We start from the raw sequence: 23006 nt of genomic DNA, 5'->3' as shown, positions 1-23006 counted from the left end.
TTGGTCTGATAACAACGTAGGAAAAACAAAATTCACTGTTTTAAAATAAAAAATAGCTGTTCAAAGAAACGGATCTCAAAAATAAACCTCAAGAAGAACAGTCAGACACAGAAGGAATTTCCTTTGAAAGACAGGCCATCATTATTTCCATTCAACAATGGGTTCACCTGTCATTGTAAAGAAAGGAGCTTTTGTTTGACACTTCTGCAGGGGGAATAGCGCCTTTTTTCATTTGGATGTCTTCAAATACCCAGTCTAAGCTCATCGAGTTACCTGTATCAGAAGTTAGATTCGTACAGCCAGCTTGAGGTCGGTTTAAGGTTCTTCCACAAATTTACCACTTGATTTTGATTTTCAAGCTTTTCTTGAAAAAGTACATCCTGATTGTAGAAGGATGTATTTTGAGACACCGCTTTATTTGTGGGAAAGCAATCCCTGTCATCTTCGTAGTTTCCATCCTTCTGTGGATCGTTTCTTTCATTTAATTCCATGACTGGTCTGATCAAAAGACCATCCTCATTCATTCTGTAGTCTTTTATTGCTTTCTCCCTTCGCAGCTTCCAGATGTCTACCAGCTGACGCAGCTCCTCTGGCATCTCCAGCTCAGTGGACTGATAAGGAAAAAAGAAAAGAAACAGAAAAGAAATCAAAACAATACATATATATATACATGCTCTACTTTTGTTAGTACCAGATAAGAGGTCCCTCTATAATTAGCCAATGGAACAGTACAATCATCTCAGTAGATCTGTGGAATGTATCAACTACTTGGTTACACAAACAATACCTCAGGGGAAAAAGTCCCCCCACACTCTTTCTTTTAAAGGCAACCCAAAGGGAAAAATATTAAGACTTGCATTTATTGTTTACTCCTTTATTATGAAGATCTTCAAGATTTAAGTAATACTTCACATATGGGATTTAGATGTCTCCTGAAAGACCTTTTGCACTATGAAGTTGTTGTAAGCCCCAAAAAGAGGCATAACCAGTTCATGTTTGCTTGTAGGAGCCACTGCAAAGGCAGCCTTCCCAGCTTTTCATTTAAAACCATGGTATTCTCTCCTATGGGTAAAAAACCCCTTATGTGGAAAAAGCCGACATAGTTAACAAATCAATGAAACAGCTACTTAGGAAGTAAGTGAAAGGAGATACACTTGGTCCTGAGCCACGCATGGGACACTGTTCAAGATACTACATTCAAGGATCTGGTCCTTAACAAGGACTGCAATGCTCACCACCTTTCTAGGAACAACAAAAAAAATCCACAGCTGTGTTCAGCTGTAGAACACACAAGGAAACTCAATAGAAAGTAGTAAGAGGCAGCCAAGCAAATCCAATCCTAACAGGTAGAATGGAGACAACTTCAAGACAATGTACAAGCAGCATAGAGTAAACATTACCTAACAGCAAAAGACGACAGAAAGAGCAAACGCAAACTGGCAGGACTAGAGGTTAGGGGAACGGAGATTATGAAGCAAGCATCCTTCAGGAAAGCAAAGCCACATCCAAGTGAAGAGAATGGTAAGGATGAAGTTACAGAAAAAACGAAGGGCAGGCCAGAATTATTTTATTAATATTTTTTTTAAAAAAGTAACAGAACAAATTTTTAAAAATCTTTAAACGTGAGAGGAGCACAAAATGTCAACCATGTTGCAAGGCCAAGTGATGATCAAAACACAAAAGCATCATGGTAAAACACACAACATTTTTTCTCTTCTACATTCAGTATGAAAAAATGTGGAGATTCCCATACCCAAAAACATTCATCATGTACCCAGAATCTGTTTCAGATTGTCCCATAAGTACTTAATACCGGTACTTGAAATACAAACAACAAGGTGAATGTCACCCAAAATTCCTCAACAGTGGAAGATGAAAAAGCTGAACTAGTAACTATAGTATCTTGCTTAAAACCTGCCTTGACACCCAGGGATTGGAAGGTGGTAAATGTTTAAAGAAGGTCCTGGGAAAGATACAGGAAGCAACATGCTGGTCAGATGTCCATATGAGCATACTGGTAGAAACACTAAGAACAGAATGAGTGGATATACAGATGGGATGCACTGGGAAAGAGTTACCATGGCTTTTGTAAAAGGAAGCCATGCCTCACAAAACCTGCCTAGAAGTTTGCACAGACCCAGAGGAAGGCTAAATAGTTCAGACAGGATTACAGAAGAAAGCAGAGCAAGCACTTACTCGAAACACCATACCTTCAGTTCTGTTTAACCAGAAGAATGTACATCTAGCTTCCTAACTGCTACATTATCCTACAGTAAGAGGTAATCCACGCCCTAAACCATTTAAAGCCAAGTTGCATGAAAATTCAGGCTCTACATTCATAATAATTAATATGCTGTGTGTGCAGTCCCAACTCACCTACCAATTAGGTAAACTTTGGCTCAGGCATGCAGTTATATTTAGACACAGAACAGTTTATGCCATCATGTGTCATTAACATGTTACCTGGTATTACATCCTACACTGCACCTTATCTACTGCAGCTTTACCTCAAGTGCCTTGAGAAATCAATTCTGCTGCACAAGGCTGTGCAACTCCCCTATGGTACCAGAGCTCTGCTTGAGAACTGTCACCACTTCAACAAGGAAGCACTGCACTTCTAGGAGAACATTTGCTTCTTTACACTGATGGGTTCCCAGGCTGTGTTTGCTTCTTTGTTTCTAAGTCCTAAACATCAGAATGCAGCTGCATTTCCAAGTACCTAACAAGTCACAATATGAATCTACAAGGAGAGTGAGAAACGTAGCACACAGAGCTCCTTTACTAGCTCTTTTCTAGTGCTGCAGAGCCACAGAAATCCCTTTTACTTCATGTCTGCATCCACATGAAGAACAATTACTCCTGGCAGTTAGGCTAAAATGCAGGAAACTGCAGAGACCTTCAGGGTGTGAAGTTTGTGTTGAGTTCTCCCCCTCAGCAGTAAGAATGATTATCAGTTTGAGAAAGATGCTGAAGAGGGAAGCTGAGGGTTTTGATAATGAAGCACTGGGGATCAGAGGTTACTGCTTTGTATCTGGTTTGTGGGTAAAAACTTAGTTGCTTAGGAGGGAGTGCCCACTATTCAGAAGAGCTCAACTACTACTTGCAGGTGATGACACAAGAAACCACAGCAAGTGTCAACAAACATTTTCAAAGCTATTAGGATCAATGAGATGCCTTTTTTTCTTTCTTTTTCTTTCTTCTCCCCCCCCACCCCTTCACCATTTTCCTCTTCATTCTCTTCTCCCAGTACTACATGAACAAGGGTGTAGCATTATCATTTTTGGCTGCTGTGGACCACTAGCAATACTTTACTGTTGCTAGCAACTGCTAGGGTGCATGACACCCATCCTATCCACAATCCTTTCCTGAAGGAGGCTCTAATCCATGGAGTTGCATCCTGCCATCTTGACAGCATGTCTCCCACCTGGCATACCAGCTCATAGGCCAGCTCCTCAGTACATGTTCTGTTACTGCTGAAACAACTATCAAATGACAAAAGAATGTGTTTGGCTGTCCAGAAGCAAGGTCTGCTGTATATATTTTGTGCAATGTATAACAAAACCCCCACCAGTCACACATGTTCAAGAAATAAGGCAAAATTAGACACAGATACATGTAATTATGCATAAGTCTGAAATCAAGCACTCCTGAATATGTTGAAGGCCACAAAGATGATCTGACACTAGTAGGAGCTGTGCATTTAGCCAGAAAGTGATTCTTGTATTCTGTTGCTACTGGGGGCCTGTTAGTGCATACAGAAACTTCTGAGGAAGAGATGCATGTGGAAAACTGACTGCAGAGACTGGGAGTACAAAGCCCAAGGAAGGGTGGTGATAATTGCATTCATCAGCCTTATTTATACTTGCCTTTCCCCAACATTCAGTGGATGCAGTGATCCATAAGGGCAAGGGAACAGGCTTGACTTTTACCCCATGATTATGCATAATCATCACTTTTCCTTGCTGCTATTTCCAAGAGGAGAAAAAACAGGGTCTGGTTCAGATCTGCTCCCAGAGGCTGAACCCCCTGATTCGACAACAGAAGGAGAGAGAGGTAACTGCCCCAGTGGTCATTATTCGACACTACTGGTCATTACCCAGCATTATTCTATACCCAGGCAACCTCAGACTGGAAAGCCAAAGCATCTTTTTCACCAAGTGTATCCCGATACTGTTATTACATACAAAAGCTGTTGGCATTATGAACTTCTGGATGTGGCAGTGACCCAGGAAAGATTAGGAGGATGCTACCATGCTAGTCCAAGCTGAAGTTCAATGTTGTAAACCCTGATCTGGGAGCTGAGATTCAACATGTGACAGCTGGAGATGGGAAGGAATGTGGCAATGTATTCCATCCAGCTTCAGTACTTCATTTTTAATGAAGTCTCATGATTGAAACTGTGTCTGTATCTGTGTACTACTTTTGCAAGTAGAGTTTCCACGGGAGTGTCATAAGTTTGGGGAAATGGAAGAATGACAAAAAGCATTCTTCTGTGTGACATGATGTCACTCAGTAAGATCAGAGGAAATGAGCAGGCCAGGGAAGCATGGCTCTGTTCATTGCTCTAGTCAGGTATGACGTACTCAAACACTTTTGTAGATCAGAAGCACAACAGAAGGCATGTCTACATAACTACCTTTCTCTTTGTCAGAAGGCTGAAGACCTGATGGTTCTGTTCAGAGAGCGCAATCCAAGAACCGAAACAGAACAGAGAAGGGCCCAGAAGAGGCTTCCTTACCTGAAGCAATGGAAGTCAGTCAGTTTCCAAATGTGGTCATCTTCTCCACCAGGCTGTGGTAACTTGGAGACTCTTGCCTAGTGGCTTTCACTCCCACAACTTTCAAGTAAAGGCTTGATGTACCACAGATGATTTCTGTTCACTCAGGAATTATGTCCACCTTCCAATTTAGAAGCTGAAGTAGTGCAAGATATCTTTATGGCCCTGAGCATTTATTGTCTTTGGCTTTCCTGCAGTCCTGCTTCAGCAACAGAGGCCTCTCTTCCAGTTCTCCATTGTGGAGAGAGAGTAGTAGGTAACCTGTTTCAGGTTTCCAAAATGTTTCCCTGGCATGGGTATTTACTTCAGAATCCAAGGAGATCCATTACTTCTGCTGAAGTAGTGTTGGAGCTGCACCAGATCATGTCTAGAGAACACAGTCATCAAGCACAGGGACTCCAGTGTTGCTGTTGTTGGAGACTGGCTCCAAGATGAAGTCAAGCTCATTGTACCAGATTGCTGTTCACCCAGGGTCCAAGGGGGAGCACAAGTGTAAATTGTAACTCATCAGTGTAAAAAGTATAATAGTCCAGTAAAAGCATTTGACAGGTAACTTTCAACTGTAGCTTCACAAAGTGTACAGAAAGCATAACACATCACTAAGGTGTGTTATAACTTCACTTCTAAATATCCCTGAAAAAGCACTAGAATAAATGGGGGGGGTGGAGGTGGGGGTAAGTATCTTGACTATTACTTCATTCTGAGAATCAGATTTGAATAAAGGCTTTTTGATTCAAGGAATTAATACAGACTTAGCCGGAAAACCTAGAAGTTGCACAAGCAAAGCTTTTTTTTTTTTTTTTTTCCTTAAAACAGATTTAGCTGAACTCATCAACTTGCAAAGGATTCCCTTAAAGTTAACTTTGTTTACTTAGTGAAGAACTGAAGTAACAGACCAGAATTAATTAAACCAAACTCCACATTTGGATTTCAAATATGTATTGCAAGCAGATTTTAAATAACGTAGCAAAAACTTTCATTTGTGTGATCTTCTTGCAAGATATAGAAACAACAGCAAAAGATGGTGAAAATGGCTACTTTTACTATCCATACTACAAGATTTCTAAAGCAACTGCAACAAGTATGATTATCAGAAGTGATATTCAAAAGATCTTCAAAATGCTATTTGAAATGCTCAGGATCAGATTAATTCCTTGACTAATCTTATGGAATAAATGGATTTACAAAAGGATTGGCTTCAGAACCCGAGTACCACTTTAAAAAAATTCTACAAATAGCACAATGCAAAACAGAATTTGTGCTCTTTTCACTTCAAGAGACTGTTCTTTCGCTTGTGTCATGCCTACTTTTGCATGCATTTCACATTGGAAATTCACATCAAGCTCATTTTTTTAATGAACTATGAACAACCTTTTTTTGGCAGCTCTCCTCTAAAAAGAAAAAATTTTAAGATATGACCTCTTCTCTTCCATCTGTGAAACAACTATGACCTCTTGTGGTTATCTAAACTAATCTCCTCCTAAATCCTTAATAATGGGATTTACTGCTTTGAGCCCTTAAGTAATTCCCAAAGGATTCAAGTCTGTACTTGAGTGCTTTGTTAAACCAGGGCAAAGAAAAAGACAAGTTCTTCCATGAAAATAGACCTGCATTCTCTTTTTCTAATAAATATTTCAAGACATTTACAACTGCAAAAATGAGGCGGTAACAGGATATAATCATGATAGTTCAGTCTTTTTGTGATGAATGAGGATGTTTGATCATTCACTTTTCACCTGAATTTAATACCAGCAATATCTTACATAGCTATTGCAAGCCCTCCTAAGATTAATTTGTTGAAAAGACAGAAAAAGACAACACCAATACCACTGCTTGTTTTTATTGCATGGACCTGTTCTTTCCATCGGTGCAGGAAGTCAAGCTCATTAACCAAAAATCTTGTTTTCCCTCTTCCCCGCTTTAAAAATTAGGAAGCGATTACAGAAGTGTCCACTACACAAACCACTCCAAGGTATCTGAGCATGCAATACTACTGCTTCTATGTAACCAAAGATGAAAAGTGTTACTTGACTTGATTTTTAATTATTTTTTTTTTATATATAACACAGGTGAGAATAAATCAGGAAGACAAGATAACTCAGAGATGCTTTTACAGAAAGCATCTCTTTGGCCAACAAGAGACAACACTTCTCAGAAACAGCCAGTATATGCAAAACAGCTCAGCCGTAAAGATGACAGAATAGGAGAAAAACAGAACAAGATTTGGGGACTAAATGCTCGTACCAAAACAAAGAAAACTCTGGCAGCTCCAAGTACCAAGACTTCACAACTGCCTGTCCCTCTTCATGCCCTTGCACATACACAGCCCCTATTGAGCCCAAAGGTTCTCTGTCTCTAATGATTAGAGTGAACAAAAGGCGTATATGCCTGTGCCCATGCCTTAACAGCGGCAGCTCACCATCCACAGTACTAAATGGACTAACATGAAATGCAGCTAGGTAGATACAGTCATCATCATTTCTGCTGCTGTGTACAGGAAACAACATATGTGGCATAAAGTAGGGTGTACAGCTACAGAAAAGGAAGCTGCTGTAGGTAAGTCCTCCAGTTTATCCATCAGAGCCTTAGATCAAATCACTAACCAGAGAAACAAGCAAAGACATACCTACCTTTGTGCTCCCAAGATGATCTTCAGACTCAGTCCGATAAGCATTTAAATAATCACGTACTACAGCTGTTAGGTCAGACATCAAGTTATCCATTAGAGATGAGTGAAGCAGCAGAAGGTACATAGCCTTCAGAGCAAGGGCTTTAAGCAGAGAAGCTGGAAAGGGTCTCAAGAACCATATGTCAGGATTCTCCTGTGTATCCCAATGCAAATGAAAACAGTTATTTTAATAAAAATAATTAAAAAGCTTTTCATCACATTCTCCTGCAGTTTACAACATATCTCCTGATGCTGATCTCTATTTTCAGTGCTACTGAGTGCCTGCAGCTTCTAAAGCCATCTGTGTACAAGCCTGTGGACATTAGAGAAGAGGGAGTTTGGGAGAAGGGATTGCTTCTTGGGAAAAAAAAAAAACCAAACACAAAAAACCCCAAACCAAAACCCAACACACACCTATTCCAGCAGTTAATGCTAGATTCTCTCTCACCCATCTCAGAAACTAGGTTGGATTCCTAAGAGCTGAGCTGAAAGATGTAAAGGGAAAAAAACCCTCCCATCAAGGGAGCCAGGGAAGCAGCTGGGGAGAGTAACATCTTCAGCCATCACAACTGGAACCCGAAGAACATGAAAATAAGCCCCAGTTAAGCTGCATGACCATGATAACCTGAGCAAAACTGTCACTACAGAGTGGCTTACGCTGGTATACCTACTACATACATATTACACAGTCATTTTCCACTTTTAGTCTTCAGACCAAAAGGCAGATTTGGTCTGGTAAACTAAGGAAGGCATGTTGTCATTTGGCTTAGATTTGCCATACAGAATGCTCTAAATTGAAGTTTTGAGAGACACTATCAGAATTCCAAAACTTGTATAAAAATAAAGATGTGTTCAAATTAGAGGTTTCACTGAGTAGCTATTATAGCAGTATCAAATAACATTTAATCCAGGCTTTTGAGAAAGATTTTAAGTCTATGAACAGGCAGTGCAAAACCACTCAGATTTATTCAGGAAGTTACAAGACAAGCATGAAGGGAGAAAAAATGATCTGCTAGGAGAGTGATTGTTCCTATTCAGTAAAGAAATCCTGCCTATATAGCAAGGTCTCATTAAGTATCTAGTTCCCATATTTAATAGCTTCTTTGGAAGTCTTCCCCAGCCCGAAAAAAGCAAGGTCAGGTAATTAAAAACCCAGTAAAAAGATGCCACAACTAGCACTAGCATATTTATATACTATTTGTTTAACTAATTTGATATCCTTCTATCACAAGGTCACCCACCTAGTGGGTGAAAGGAAAGCAGTGGATGTAGTTTTTCTGGATTTTAGTAAGGCTTTTGATACTGTCCCTCACAGCATCCTTCTGGACAAGTTGTCCAACTGTGGGATGAGTGGGTTCACAGTGCGCTGGGAGAAGAACTGGCTGAAGGGCAGAGCTCAAAGGGTTGTAGTGAATGGGGTTGCATCTGGCTGGTGACCAGTCACCAGCAGTTCTCCTCAGGGTTCAATTCTAGGGCCAGTTCTGTTCAATATATTTAGCAACAATCTGGATACAGGAGTTGAATGCACCATTAGCAAGTTTGCTGATGATACCAAACTGGGAGGTGCTGTTGACTCTCTTGACGGACAAGATGCCTTGCAAAGGGATCTAGAGAGATTAGAGCATCAGACTATGATTAATGGGATGAAATTTAACAAGTCAAAATGCCAGATTCCACACCTAGGACAGACTAACACTAGGTACAAGTATAAACTGGAAGAGGAGTGGCTGGAGAGCAGCCCTGCAAAAAGGGATCTGGGGGTGCTGGCCGACAGCAGGCTCAGCATGAGGCAGAAGTGTGCCCTGGCAGCCACGAGGGCAACCCGCACCCTGGGGTGCATCAAACACAGCATAACCAGCCAGACGAGAGAGGCAATTATCCTGCTGTATTCAGCACTGCTGCGGCCTCACCTTAGTGCTGTGTGCAGTTCTGGGCCCCACGATTTAAGCAGCATTTGAAGGTCCTTGAATGTGTCCAGAGGAGGGCAACAAGGCTGGTGACAGGGCTGGAAGGAATGTCCTATGAGGAGCAGCTAAGGACTTTGGGGTTGTCTAGCTTGGAGAACCTCATTGCTCTCTACAGCTTCTGGAGGAGGGGAAATGGAGAGGGAGGTGCTACTCTCTTCTCCCTGGTATCCAGGACATGTGGAAATGCTTCAAAGCTGAACCAGGGGAGGTTGAAACTGGACATTAGGAAGCGTTTCTTTACGAAGAGCGTGGTCAAACACTGGAACAGGCTTCCTAGAGACATGGTTGATGCCCCGAGCCTGTCAGTGTTCAAGAGGCATTTGGGCAATGCCCTTAATACCATGGTTTAACTTGGTCAGGCCTGAATTGGTCAGGCAGTTGGTTTAGATGATCATTGTAGGTCCCTTCCAACTGAACTAGTCTATTCTGTTCTATTTATCAAACTCATGTTCCCCAAATCATAGGAGCTCCTGACCCATTAAGTTTTCCCTTGCTAGTTTCCATCTGAAAGATGAACAAAAACATGGACAATAGATAATAACTCTTTGGCAAATGCTGCTGAACTGCACAAGCAAGAAAAAAATCACTACTCTCATTTTTTCATTCTAATAGAGCTGGCAATAAAAGTTTCCTCTTCCCCTACTTGACTCAGGATTCATTTTAACCAACTTGTTCTGTTGGAACTAGGTTTCAGAATTAGTCAAATATATTAAGATATCTGGACGAGTTTTTACCCAAGTTATTTATATCATCTGTTAAACAAGGTTTGTGGTTCATCAAAATCTCAATTTCAAATGAGCTATTAGGAAATATCAGCATAAGCACTGATGACAACTAAAGCTTGCATCTGTCTCCCAAGTCAGTGTTACAAAATGTCCTTAACTACAGCACTTTGACCACTGCATAGTGCCATGCTCTTAAGAAAACCGATAGAAACGTCTCAAGATGTGCAAAGCACAGCTCACAATTGATTCTTCAGAAGATGCCTCACTGAATCACTCACTGAAGCCATCTGCTGCCTGCACTTCATGATGGCATCCCATTTGGAAGGTATCTTCAAATGCTGCATCAAACATTCCTGTAACGTGCAGACACGGTGCGGAAGGAAGCCACCTGTTACCATTGAGAACTGCAGAGCATCAGCAACCTGTGATGGAAGGGATCAATATACTATGAACCAGCATCCGTTAACCCAAGGCAAAGAATGTGGAAGTTTGACAGTGGTGATGTGTATTGGAAGTAAAGTACACTGCAAACAAATTAATCCTCGTTTTGACTGCACAGAGTTGCAGACCTAGTAATCTGATTCCTTAAAGCTGTTAAGTTACACAAAAGGGTAAATTAAGTTTTAAGAATGACTTATATAAGTTATATGTTGTATTAGTCTAATGATCCTTCTAGCCCTGTATTCTTGCCTCCAGACAGCAGGTGGTTAGGAGCAGCATCATAAGAGAGTAAACATACAATGATACTTCCCCAGGATACTTATATAGTTTAGCCTTTTATCTAAAAGCAGAAATACTGATGCAGTGTAAGGAAAACGTAATGAAAGAATATGTAAGTCGCCAAAAACCTTTTGCCTAAAACCTGATTTTGCCAGTAAGAGTCATCTTTGACAGCATACAGAGCCAGAAGGGAAGCAAACAACAGCCTCCAGCAGCAACTGCATGGCATGCTGTTTGCTTGTTTCTCATCCTGGTTTCATCCCTTTTACCCTTTTGCAGTAAGAGCAGGAACAGCCCTGACTCTTGTCCCTAACCAAGGGAACACAAAGATGAGTGGAACTATTGCAACAGATGCAGAGAGAAGACAATGGAAAAGGGAAGCCTGCAAGAGAGTCAACTCACCAGGGGCACGGAGAAGAAAAAATAAAAAGCCTGCATCCACACTCAAAATCTGAGACTGAGCTATCTGTCATTGGAACAACCTACCCTTCAGACTTCTTCCGCTACTCAAAAACCCAGATTCCCACTCTGGTGCCCTGAAATCCCCACTGACCTCTCTATAGCCCTTTTCTCCTTACTACTCTCTCCTGAGAAGCCTTGAGCCAACACTCAGCACAAGCATCCAAAATCCCACCAACAAAACCATGAGCTTAGGGGCCAGCCCAGCTTTACTGCAAGGGTTACAGCTGAAGCCACTGTTCAAGCTGTTCTACCATATGCTGCCCATGTGCTACCTAGACCAGACCCCGTAGTGCTTGGAAGCACCAGGTCAGCCCCTGAAATAGTGGCCACAGAGTTATAACTCCATGGCTTCTTATAGTGAGGGTAAATTCCAAGACCAAACCTCCATTCCTAACTTACCTATAAAGTCTTTTTGGGGAAAAAATATCTCTTCCTGTCCAATAGCAAAGGCAAACAAGCTGGTATAATTTATTAATGACTAAAGCTGCCTCAGCTAAATAGCTAACTGCTGCCTTCTCTGGGAGAGAAGCCATGTATTGCTAAGCCTACCGGAAGAAAGTGCTAAGCCAATCCATTTACTGAATTTCCAAGGAATAAAAGATTGTATGAAGATATTACAAAGAAAATGCAAAACGTTAGAGCACCACAAGTAGAACAAGCAATCTTGGACTAGGGAAAGAAACGTCAGACCTCCTATGCTCTGTGGTAGGACAGGGAATCTAGCACTGCCTATGTTTGCTAAGCTGACTACATTGCTGCAGTCCAAAGAAGTCTACAACTATCAGCTGAAAAGTGGCAGGAAACACACCTGGAGAAAGGAACTGCCACAATTCAAACTGATGAGTTCACTGAAGAGAAGAAAATGGAGAAGACCCAGGTAAAGCTGATCTTCACTGGATTGTATGCACAAATGACCAAGTAAAGAGGAAGTTTCCATCACTCATTACAAGTCCTTTGTATTGTACTTCTGACCACTAAAACATCTAGCTTTTTCCTCTTAGTGACCAAATGCAGATGAAGAGGAACCTCAGGAAAGAGCTTCTCAAGCAATTAGTTACTTTTAGTCAAAGTCAAAACAAAGATGATGTTCAAATCTATGGAAATATATTCCATTCTTCTAGGTAGTTAGAGAGAGAGTTTCTAGTAAAAAGTTTCAATGCTTTTTCAACAAGGAGAGAAAAGACTTAAATATTTAAACAAAAATGAAAGCATCTTTGTGATTAATATTCATAAGAAGTCTAATCTGAATGAACAAGGTTATAGACTAAACTTGCCCACAACAAAAAAAAATGTTTTGGCTTCACTGTGAAAATCTTTGTCCAGAGTCATTGCATGCTAATGGCTTAGATTCAAGGGCAGAAGAACTATGACACACTAAAGAGTAGTGTATATGCATTGATCTGTGGAACCAGACAGCAAGAGTGACTTCTTCACTTGTATACTTTATGATTAAACCTTGCATGGACCTTTGTCTTATGGAAAGTCTCAAGCTGTCAAATTTTCTTAATTCTTTCAGCACACACCTCTAGGAAGAATTGTATTATTTCTTTTAGTAGTACACAGATATGCAAACAACAACATTTTGCAACAGGCAGGGATTTCAGAGTGTGAGAATGCTCTAGGCCTCATGATACAGCATAGAAGTGTCCCAGCAGGCAATGTGAGGGATGCAAGCACTGACAACAGCCAGTTGCCTGCTCACTATGCTGCTATAGCGCAACAGGGACACACATACACCAAGGCAGTCAAATGTGAAATAGCAGTATCGGACTTCCACAATCATTGTCATTAAAAGTCACTTCAACAGGTGATGCTTAAGTACTATAAGACCATCAGTGAGGAAGACAGTCAGTGAACATCAGAAACCTTTCACTGCCATCCTGTACATGCTGTGTTGATTGTATTAGGTTACTTATTGCAAGGAATAAACCATTGCAGCAACTGGTCAAAACCAGGGATAAATAAAACTTTTCAAATTATGCAAGTGGGATCCCATTTAAACCAGAGTTCTTCATTCCATTGCTGTGTTTTTTAAGCAGTCTCACTTGTGCACACAGCCTGTTCCAATTTTAACAGCACTGAGAAGCTGTCTCTAAGAAGCGCTTCACAAAAAGCATCTATGAGAATTTGCTCAGACATATGTCCAAGTTATTTGCTCCAGTAGTACAGAGTAGAAGACAAGACAGCTTAATTCCACAATACGAGGTACACTGCAGAGCAGCCAAAACCTGACTACTTCACTGGTTTGCTTACATTAGAAGTAGAATTCAGGACAACAAATCAGAGTAATTGAATCTAAGTCTAGAGCTCTATCAGCACAAGAAAACATGCTTGTCAGCTCATACCAAGACAACAGAACAAGTGCAGTTCTATGTACCTCAGACACTACGGCGGACAGTTCTGGTTAGTTATTTCCACTGTCTCAGTTACATGTTCTAGCCAGTACAGTTGGGACCACTGATGGGAATTTTCACCCCTACTTTTTTCATGCAGTCAAGACTTAACCACTGACCCTGATATTTGACCTGTAATGGAATAACATAATTTTTAGGGGCAGAAGGTCAAACGAAGATCAGAAAGGGACTGAGAGAAACCTCTGCTCTATAAAGCTTACTACATAGTCCAGATTAGGGCTTTGAAGAGTTACTATAGGCAGTCATATCTACAACATGAAAAGTCAGTATATAGGCAAGGACAAATCATACATAACTATGCATAACATCTCCATAACCATTATGAAAGATCATAGCCATTATGTTATTTCCTTCTCTCTTGAAAGGCTCTAATTCTTCTGTTAGTCATGCAAGATTAACTACCACAACTGCAAGGGCCAGCACCAGGAAAACCAGATTTTTGTGGTAACCTGGCCTGTTCTCTAACTTCCACCACTGCTTTTATTAGCTGGTCTTCCCAGTGCTGGATACCTATAGCTTGAATCTGTTTCTACACTTGTGAAAACAACAGAAAGAATAACAAACAATATAAAACACAAGCCAACCCAGCTCTTATTTGAGTCACAGTAGCCTCAGGTATTGCCAAGTTTGTTCAAGACCAGTTAATACATAAAAAAACCCTACATTAAACTTGCTGCCAATATTAGATATTAGCTACCTTTTAAAATGCGTCTACACAAGACTCTAGATAACACTATCTGCCTTGCCTGCTCGTTCTTTTTTAGCTAGAACAAACCCACTACATTTACATGGTTCAACAACTGTGACATTCCAGTACTGTTAAACCTCCTCTGAGAGAATGCCCTGACCAAGGCTGAAGTTTCTCTTGTTGAAACTTTTGTTCGCAACCAGAATATTTGAAGGGTACCTGTGTATCAAAGACATTGAAGAGAAGGACACCATACTGGTGAAAGAGGCAGTCTGAGATCCAGCGGCAGTCATGCATGATCTGAAGCAAGAAAGAGCTGTCAGACAAGCACGTGTCCAGCTGCAACTTTTTTGGAGCAGCTAGATCTTTATATATGTACATGACCTCTGCCACTGTGAATGTCCTCACACACCCTATACACTTACCTTCAAGATGTTTTTATCTTCCAGCACCATTTGTAATCCGTTTTTAAAAGCCTGAGGTCCCAGAAGGAAGATATCAAATAGAAAAATACGGCTCTTTGTTGCTATCTACAACAAATCAGTTGCAGAGAAAATGAGTGAGGGACAGAAGAACAAAGGATTTGAAAGTGGGAGGAGTGCACTGTTGCCCACAAGCCATGATCTCCTATGTACAGGCTTATGCTGAGGAGAGCAGGTTTAGTTTCCTTAATGCTAATCCATAAACAAGTCTTTTTATTTTCCAGAGATGCTCAGTGACTCTCACAATAATTAGAAAGAATGACCCAGTAGTCTACTATACCCAGTTAAATACAAAATTTTGAGACATATCAAGAGCAAACCCTATGCACAAGTACTTAAAATAAATTCCTACACCTATTACGGTGACATTTTTAAAGAACCACTTCCAACAAAATTCTTGGGCTCATGACATTCCTTTCATTGCCAAAGACCACTACAAAAGAAATAAAGGACATCATTTTCCATCCTAGCATTTCAAACAGGATATAAAACTTAGGTTTTGCCTATGTTCAAATTCATAATGTTTTAACAGAAGCTGTTACTTGAAAGTAATTTAACCATACCAAAGCAAACATTTTGTGGACACTTACTTTTGCATAAACAAGTTAAGTTTGAAGCATGAACTTCCACATAAATTTTTGCTTTGGATAAACACACTCACTTTAAACTGATATAAAAATTAACTAAGATGATTCTGAGCTAACATATTAATCTATTCACTTTTCTGTCCCTTCCTTTTCAGAGCTTGATAATATCACAGCTAATTAAGATACTATATCATCTTTAGATGGATCTTACTCCTTCAATTATATTGTCATTGTGATTAGGTCTTGTGGTTTTAAATAGGTAACAGCTGTACTAGTGTAATACCTCTACTTGTGTACAAGTATATGAAGATGGCAAACCAAATATGTTACATTGTTATATACAAATGTCTACATTACATACAAGTTAAGTAATTATTATATTGCCCTATAATGGCATAATTCTGTCCATAACAGGTCTTTTATGAAATACCTGATCTGTCTTGAAGATATCCCTTACCACAACAGTTACATGAATAAGTCTTATACACAGACTAATCCCCAAATGTTTCTCAGTTACGCCTCTTTTTAGTGGCACATTCTGGGAAATATCTGCGTCTTACCTCAAGCCATGAGAGTTTTCCATGACGACACAAATTCACACCTTCTCCTGCTATACTGACAACACACTGCTGTTTTAGGTGCAGCACCTAATGAAAAAAAATAGGGATAAAATAAATAGTGCCAGAGAATGATAAGCAGAGGGAAAAATAGTAAACTGCAATTTTTCTGGTTATGATCCATATTTCAAAAGGAAAATACAGATCAAACCCACAATGAATCTCAGATATATAGTGGTCCAAGAGAAACAGACACAGTATCAGTCCAGTTACAGATACACATCTGGAAATTCTGCCACTAAAAACATCAGTGGTAGATTTAGCAGAGATTATGGATAACTAAAGAATATAGATTCCCCTGATCTCCCAATAAATTCTCCTAAGTAGGTTTTAGGAACTTCCTTAAGATCACATAAAGAAGGTGTTCCTTTCAGATGAAAAGGGGAGCTTATTTTCTAAGGTATAAAAGAAAAACCCGTTACTCTCACAGACACAAAAAGTTTTCAGACAATTAAGATAAAGCAACCTGTAATGCACATGTAACAGAACAGCAGAAGGCATAAACAGAAATAAAAAAGCCAGCTTCTTTTTCAAGCAACAGCTAGATTCCTCTGTAAGCAAGGAACTCTCTTCCTGTGGGGAAGAGCTTTTTCCTCTGTATGTGAAATAGATTTACCGTAATAAAAGCCCAAATCCCAACTGATGTTAATGCAAAACAAAATGGCATAGAGGACCTATAGTATTGCTCGTCTAATTCAGGATCTAAACCATATTATTAAATTAAATAATAAATCTATCATTGGCTTCAAGTTCTGAAACAAAGCCTTTCTACCAAGTCCACTTATAGAATCATAGAATCATTAAGGTTGGAAAGGACCTTTAGATCATCAAGTCCAACCGTCAACCCAACACCACAATCCTGCCACCTAACGGATCTACTGACAGTTAGAATGGAACAGGCTTAGAAGTCATACATGCTTAAGAGCCTTCATTAGTACTTACTGCTGGGCCAAATTTCTGCTGGAAACAATCAACAACCGTGTACTCCACACTCTCTTCTTCCTTCTTCTCTAAAAGGAAGAATAAAAAATAAAACATTAGACGCTTCTTCTACTTGAATAAACTTTGCACAAGGTATATATTGCAGATGACACCAAGTTGGGTGGGAGTGTGGATCTGCTTGAGGGTAGGAGGGCTCTGCAGAGGGATCTGGACAGGCTGGATCGATGGGTCAAGGCCAACTGTATGAGGTTTAACAAGGCCAAGTGCCAGGCCCTGCACTTCAGTCACAACAACCCCATGCAATGCTACAGACTTGGGGAAGAGTAACTGGAAAGCTGCGTGACAGAAGAGGACCTGGGGGTGCTGGTTGACAGCCAGCTGAACATGAGCCAGTGGTGTGCCCATGTGGCCAAGGGGCCAACAGCATCTTGGCCTGTATCAGAAATAGTGTGGCCAGCAGGAGTAGGGAAGCGATCATGCCCCTGTACTCAGCACTGGTGAGGCTGCACCTCAAATACTGTGTTCAGTTTTGGGCCCCTCACTACATTGACAGGACACTTAATTGCTGGAGTGTGTCCAGAGAAGGGCAACAAAGCTGGTGAGGGGTCTGGAGTACAAGTCTTATGAGGAGTGGCTGAGAGAACTGGGGTTGTTCAGTCTGGCGAAGAGGAGGCTGAGGGGAGACCTCATCACTCTCTACAACTACCTGAAAGGGGGTTGTGGTGAGGTGGGTGTTGGTCTCTTCCCCCAAGTAACTAGCGATAGGACGAGAGGAAGTGGCCTCAAGTTGCGCCAGGGGAGGTTTAGATTGGATATTAGGAAAAACTTCTTTACTGAAAGAGTGGTCAGGCATTGGAACAGGCTGCCTAGGGAGGTGGTGGAGTCACCATCGCTGGAAGTGTTCAAAAAACGTGTAAACGTGTGATCTTAGAGGTCTCTTCCAACCTTAATGATTCTATTGATTCTATGTTTTATTTGTAAAATCACTCTACTTTTCTGGTTTAGCTGTCCAGTTCTTCCCTCTCTACTTCCTGAACACACCCAAAGAGATTACTGAACTGTCTGATGCACATATGTACAGCCTAAAGCCTGAGACAAAATTCTGTTTTTTGACAGAAAAACTGCCTGTTTAAAAGTGAGTTGCAGCAATATTTTTTGTCATTATGATGCATAAAGGAAACAAAATATTTCAGTTTAAAAAATTACATCAATTAAAAAAAAAGAGCAGCCTAATTCCCAGGCTTGTCCACGGAAGGGAAAAGATTGTAACAAAGACAAAACTAACAGACAGTGACACCACAGAGCACGGACAGCTACATGATCAAGGAGGTCAAAGAGAATGTAAGCCAGACTTTTAATATTTTTTAACACCTGCTAAACAATGTCTAATGAACAGGTAAAGAAGAGTTTTCATAAAGATTCTCCCTTCTCTTTACGTAAGATGCAAACGTTAATAATACACATCCATGACAACACAAGGACAATGTTCTAAACCCTAAAAGTCAATTGAAAGATCCTAAGAACAAATTCTTAAAGGCTCTCCCAGATTACATTAACCTTGCTGATTTTCTCCCCCACTACCCAGGTAAATGCAGCTAACCTTCCTTTAGCCTATACTGGTCTTGCAGTCTTGTCACGGCTCTACAAGAACAGAATGAGCTGATCACATTTTGGATTTGTACCTGTATATGCGTATACAGTAGGAACCACACAACCCAATCAATGCAAGCACGTGACAGCCAACAGAGAACCAGAGAGCAACAGTCTTACTGAGCTTTGACTTATCTATCATGCCACATACATTTTGGGGAACAAGTATAAGATTAAAACAATCACCAGAGAGGAATCTGCACTGGCTAAAGCACTTTGATTTCTCCAAGAGATTGGTTGTGCTGCTCAGCCACTTTTATAGTTGATGACAGCTACAGGATAAACATTCTGGAAAGCAGACGAGTTTCCTTCTGATGTTGTGAACCTATCTGCAGGCAAAGAGCACACCTGCAGATAACAAGCTCTACACCTATCTTTCTGTGACCATTGTCCTTTCAGAATACATCCTGTTCTGATACAGCCAAACCAAGAGATCACAGCTTCTGGGAAAGATGTTGTCTGACAAAGACGAACTAACTACATTGCTTGACTAATGCCCACATTACCTGAGAGGGAGAATTTTAAGCTATTTGAGGCTCTCAGCCGGCTTTCTAGGGAAACGGGAGGAGAACTCCATGGGTCACAGTCTGCTGGTCCTGTGTCTGCTTGTTTGTTCCCTTCAACAGCTGAAGTGCACCTGCATGAGCAAGGCAACCATATATAGCACAGAAGTCAAAACACATTCCACCAGCATGGACATTTTAATAAAGAAAATTATTTCATCTAATGCCATCTACCTGTGTGCAGACAATGAACTGCTGCGTGTGAAGCAACTTCCTAATCCAACATGCATGTTTCTTAAAGATCTTGAAGCTACCCAAAAATAAGCTTATTTTGCACAAAAGGGCCTTTATTTCAGATAAAATTTGACATTTATTGTGAAAGTATAAGGTGAAAGGAGAACCTGAACAGATGCTCACTGCAAAGGTCAGCAACAATTTCAAGGGAAGGAAGAGTTCAAAGTACAAAGAATGGAGTACCTGACCTCTGCCCAAGAACCACACAATACACAATTTAAGTATCTGTAAATCTGTACACTGAATCAATATTTGATCCATTAGTTAGTTACCGTAATTGGAGGGCAATTTTACAAGTTCACCAATATGTAAAAAAGTTTTATCCACTGAAACTTTCCTGTAATCAGATGGAAGTTATTAAATTATATAAAATGGCAGCATCACAGGACCAAAAAAAAAGTAAACATTTACCTGACTGATGTCACATACAAGATGCTTAATTTCGGTGACAGGACAGCCTAAGGTCAAGAATACTTCACTGGGAAATATAACTTATTAGTATAAATTTCCCTATATTGATATAAAAACATCCTATTATGATTATAGAGCTCCAATCATGTACATCTCTATCTCAATAGAATAAAATATAAAAAAACCTTTCTGATCAGCCTTTCGATGCAGCTGAAGAATCTTGTATCTAAAAATTGTGTATCTGAAAAACTAACACAGGAATCTGTTACTGAGGTGAGCGTATTCAAGGATGTGTGAACATAGGCTTAGTTAACAGGAAGAAGGACGACAAGACAGCAGCAAGACTGCTACTAATCACAATTCTATGTGCTTTTTAACTGTATTTTAAGAACTATTCAGTAGACACCAATTAATTCCTACTTCTCTTAATGGGATGAATAAACTATTCAAATGTGGTCCTGTGAGAAGACTCAAAGCAAAGCCATCTAGGAGCATGGGTCTACAGGAGTTTGAAACATACTTTTATCAGCTTCCCAAAGTTATATTTACATATGTTTTGAGGGCATCTGTATAAACCTAACCTTCCCTGTGCAATTGTCCTGGAACTGTTCCACCACAGAAGACATGCTCATGGGAAATCCTCCCTGAAACCACAAGCTTACAAGGCAACAAACCAAGCAAATTCTTCTACCTAGGAACAGTACTGGGAAGAAAAAAAAAAAAGAAAACAGAAAAAAGCAAGAAAGAGAAATTATAAGCAATAGCTTGAAAGAACATTTTACACAGTGGAGGTCTTCCACTCACCACCTTGTTCACGTCTTTAGAGCAGAGAAACACAAACTTGGCACAGCTGAGTCTGAACATCAGTATTATACTAAATGTAAGTGGTGTCTCCCCTAGCAAGCACATCCCACCCCTCCCACCCCTTCTCCTACCATGAAAGGAAGGAAACATTTCAACATACTCTGAGAGCACTGCTGTTCCCTTGCCTGAATCTGGTTCATCCAGCAACTCCACTGCAATAGAAACAAACAATTAATACTCTACTGCTAACAAGCAACTTTTCAACACTTGTTGTCTCCCCAAAAAAAGAACTATAACCGATACTAACTGCCATAGAGCATGGCCCTACAGGCAAAAAACCAAACTGAACTCAAAGTGGAATTTAAATGACTTTAAATTCACTCTGATGTACAAATCTATATAAAATAACTTATATTGGTAGCCTAAGTAAGGCGTATTTTAGAACTCTAGCATGTAAGCAACATGAATGGCTTAGCATCCCACCAGAAACAAAGTCAGTATCTAACTACAGCTAATTACTCTACAGACTATTACATATACAATAAAGCAGGTACAAGGAAAAAAGGAAATGGAGTCAGTTAATCATTTGGTAAGTCCAATAGCTGCCTTCCACCTATTTCTTCCTCAGCACTTTGTTCCTTGTCCCCAAAGCAAAACAAATGCTAACAGAAATGCACAGGACCTTTATACACTTGAAATGTTTTTCTTAAAATAACCCCATATTCTTATCACTAGCGAATCGCAAAAGGAAGCTCAGATAAATGGACCTTTTAATAGACAAGCTTTTGCCTGTGTGAGTAAAAGCAAAACCGAGTTAGCTAGAACTTTAAGCAACTTCCCAGCAAAGCTTATTAGTGAAAGTCTTGCACATATAAGAACATACACAATGAATCTAACTTGCCTTTAAGACGTAAACAGGGGGCACACTTATCTCAACTGATTACTTTCGGACTGGTTACATTCATTAGTGGTCATGTTCGTTAGTGGTCTTATTGGACTTTATTCATTATTTAACTAATAAACTTTAATGCAGTACTGTCACAAGACCTTCACAAAGTGTGGAGTTGTTATTATTAGTTCACTGATAGATAACTGATTTCACTAATAGAACAAAAGTTCTGTAATTTATACAACATTCAAATTCCTATTGATTTTAGAAGAAAGATGTGCAACTGAAGAATTCAGCAGAGTGACCAAAAAATTGATTTAAAATGCTGAACTAAGAGTGGGCATGATGCCTGCGCCCCAAAATACAGCAAGAAACGCCTCACCATTGACTATTTCACGGCCAAAAAACATCTTTACTCCTGGAGTGCTTCTGCCAGTTTCCAAGTTCTTCACTGAAAGGAGGGAGGGAGAAAAAAATACACATACATCAAGGTCCACCTTTTGGGGTAAAGGCTTATCATTTGTAGAACAAAGCATGACCATAGGACTATTAACTAGGAAAAAAATAATCAACAAATGGGTTATTTCAAGTGACAGTTCTTTCACTCTGCAGAAGAGGGTTTCTGTAAGATGACGGTGCACCAAGTAAGACACAACTCGGGGCTGCTACACCTACACAAGTCTCACAGCTGAGAGCACAAGTAGGTCCTGCAAACTTCTACTTTAAGCCTGTATTTCTTCATCCCAGTGCCCGTTTGGGCTCCCGGCAAGCACTCACGGGCGCTCCGCGAGGCACACTCGGCGTGTGAGGCTGCCCACGCCACCTGTGACACAGCGTTCACGGCGGAGCCAGGCGCCCGTGCGCCAGCGCCCTTCCCTCAGCGACCAGGCTCACAGCGCTGGACCCGCCTGCACCCCTCCCGCTCCCCCCGACCCGCGCTGAGGAGGCGCGGGGCGCTCTGGGGGTCGGCGGGGCGAGGCCGTGCCCGCCACGGCGGTGGGCCCCGACCTGTCCGCAGGAGGAGGCTCCGGTTGGGGTTCACGTGCTGCAGCACCCCCTGGAAGACGCCGCATTTCAAGGTGACTTTAACGGTTCTCCCCAGAATGGCACTGAAGTGCTCGCTGCTAAGGGCCATGCAGCAGCCGGAGGGGCGGCGGCGGGGAGGGGCGGGCAAGGAGCTCTCCCAGCGGGACACCCGCTGCACAGAGCGACTGAGAGACTGAGGCGCGACACCGAAACCCCACCCACGCCCTGAGGGCGGGACCATCCCAGCCCACACCCAATCACGGAGAAGAAACGGGGCGCTACAGTCAGAGGGCAGCAACAGCGAACACCCGCGCTGCTGCCTCAGCTGTAAATAGCCGCCAGGGCTGACGCCTGCGCATTGGCAGGGCGCGCTAAGCGCA

The 23006-nt window shown here is 41.0% G+C and overlaps 1 protein-coding gene across 1 annotated transcript; it reads right to left on the bottom strand.

The window, feature by feature from the left end:
* Nucleotides 1-278: 278 nt before the first annotated feature.
* Nucleotides 279-22954, bottom strand: EXD1 (exonuclease 3'-5' domain containing 1; the record flags this gene model as incomplete). The annotated part of the gene is made up of 11 exons (XM_082000614.1): nucleotides 22609-22954; nucleotides 21983-22051; nucleotides 20872-20923; nucleotides 19206-19336; nucleotides 17050-17117; nucleotides 16051-16137; nucleotides 14847-14951; nucleotides 14641-14721; nucleotides 10416-10559; nucleotides 7408-7599; nucleotides 279-611 (listed from the first exon to the last, which is right to left on the bottom strand). The coding sequence occupies exons 1-11, from the start codon at nucleotides 22865-22867 to the stop codon at nucleotides 279-281; spliced, it is 1521 nt and encodes a 506-aa protein (XP_081856740.1). The 5' UTR covers nucleotides 22868-22954.
* Between the last annotated feature and the right edge of the window lie 52 nt (nucleotides 22955-23006).

Source organism: Phaethon aethereus (genome assembly GCF_964289735.1).
Source record: "Phaethon aethereus genome assembly, chromosome: 5".
Classification (NCBI taxonomy): Eukaryota; Metazoa; Chordata; class Aves; order Phaethontiformes; family Phaethontidae; genus Phaethon; species Phaethon aethereus.
The sequence above is the reverse complement of the archived record's forward strand: the minus strand, read 5'-3'. Positions and strand labels throughout refer to the sequence as shown.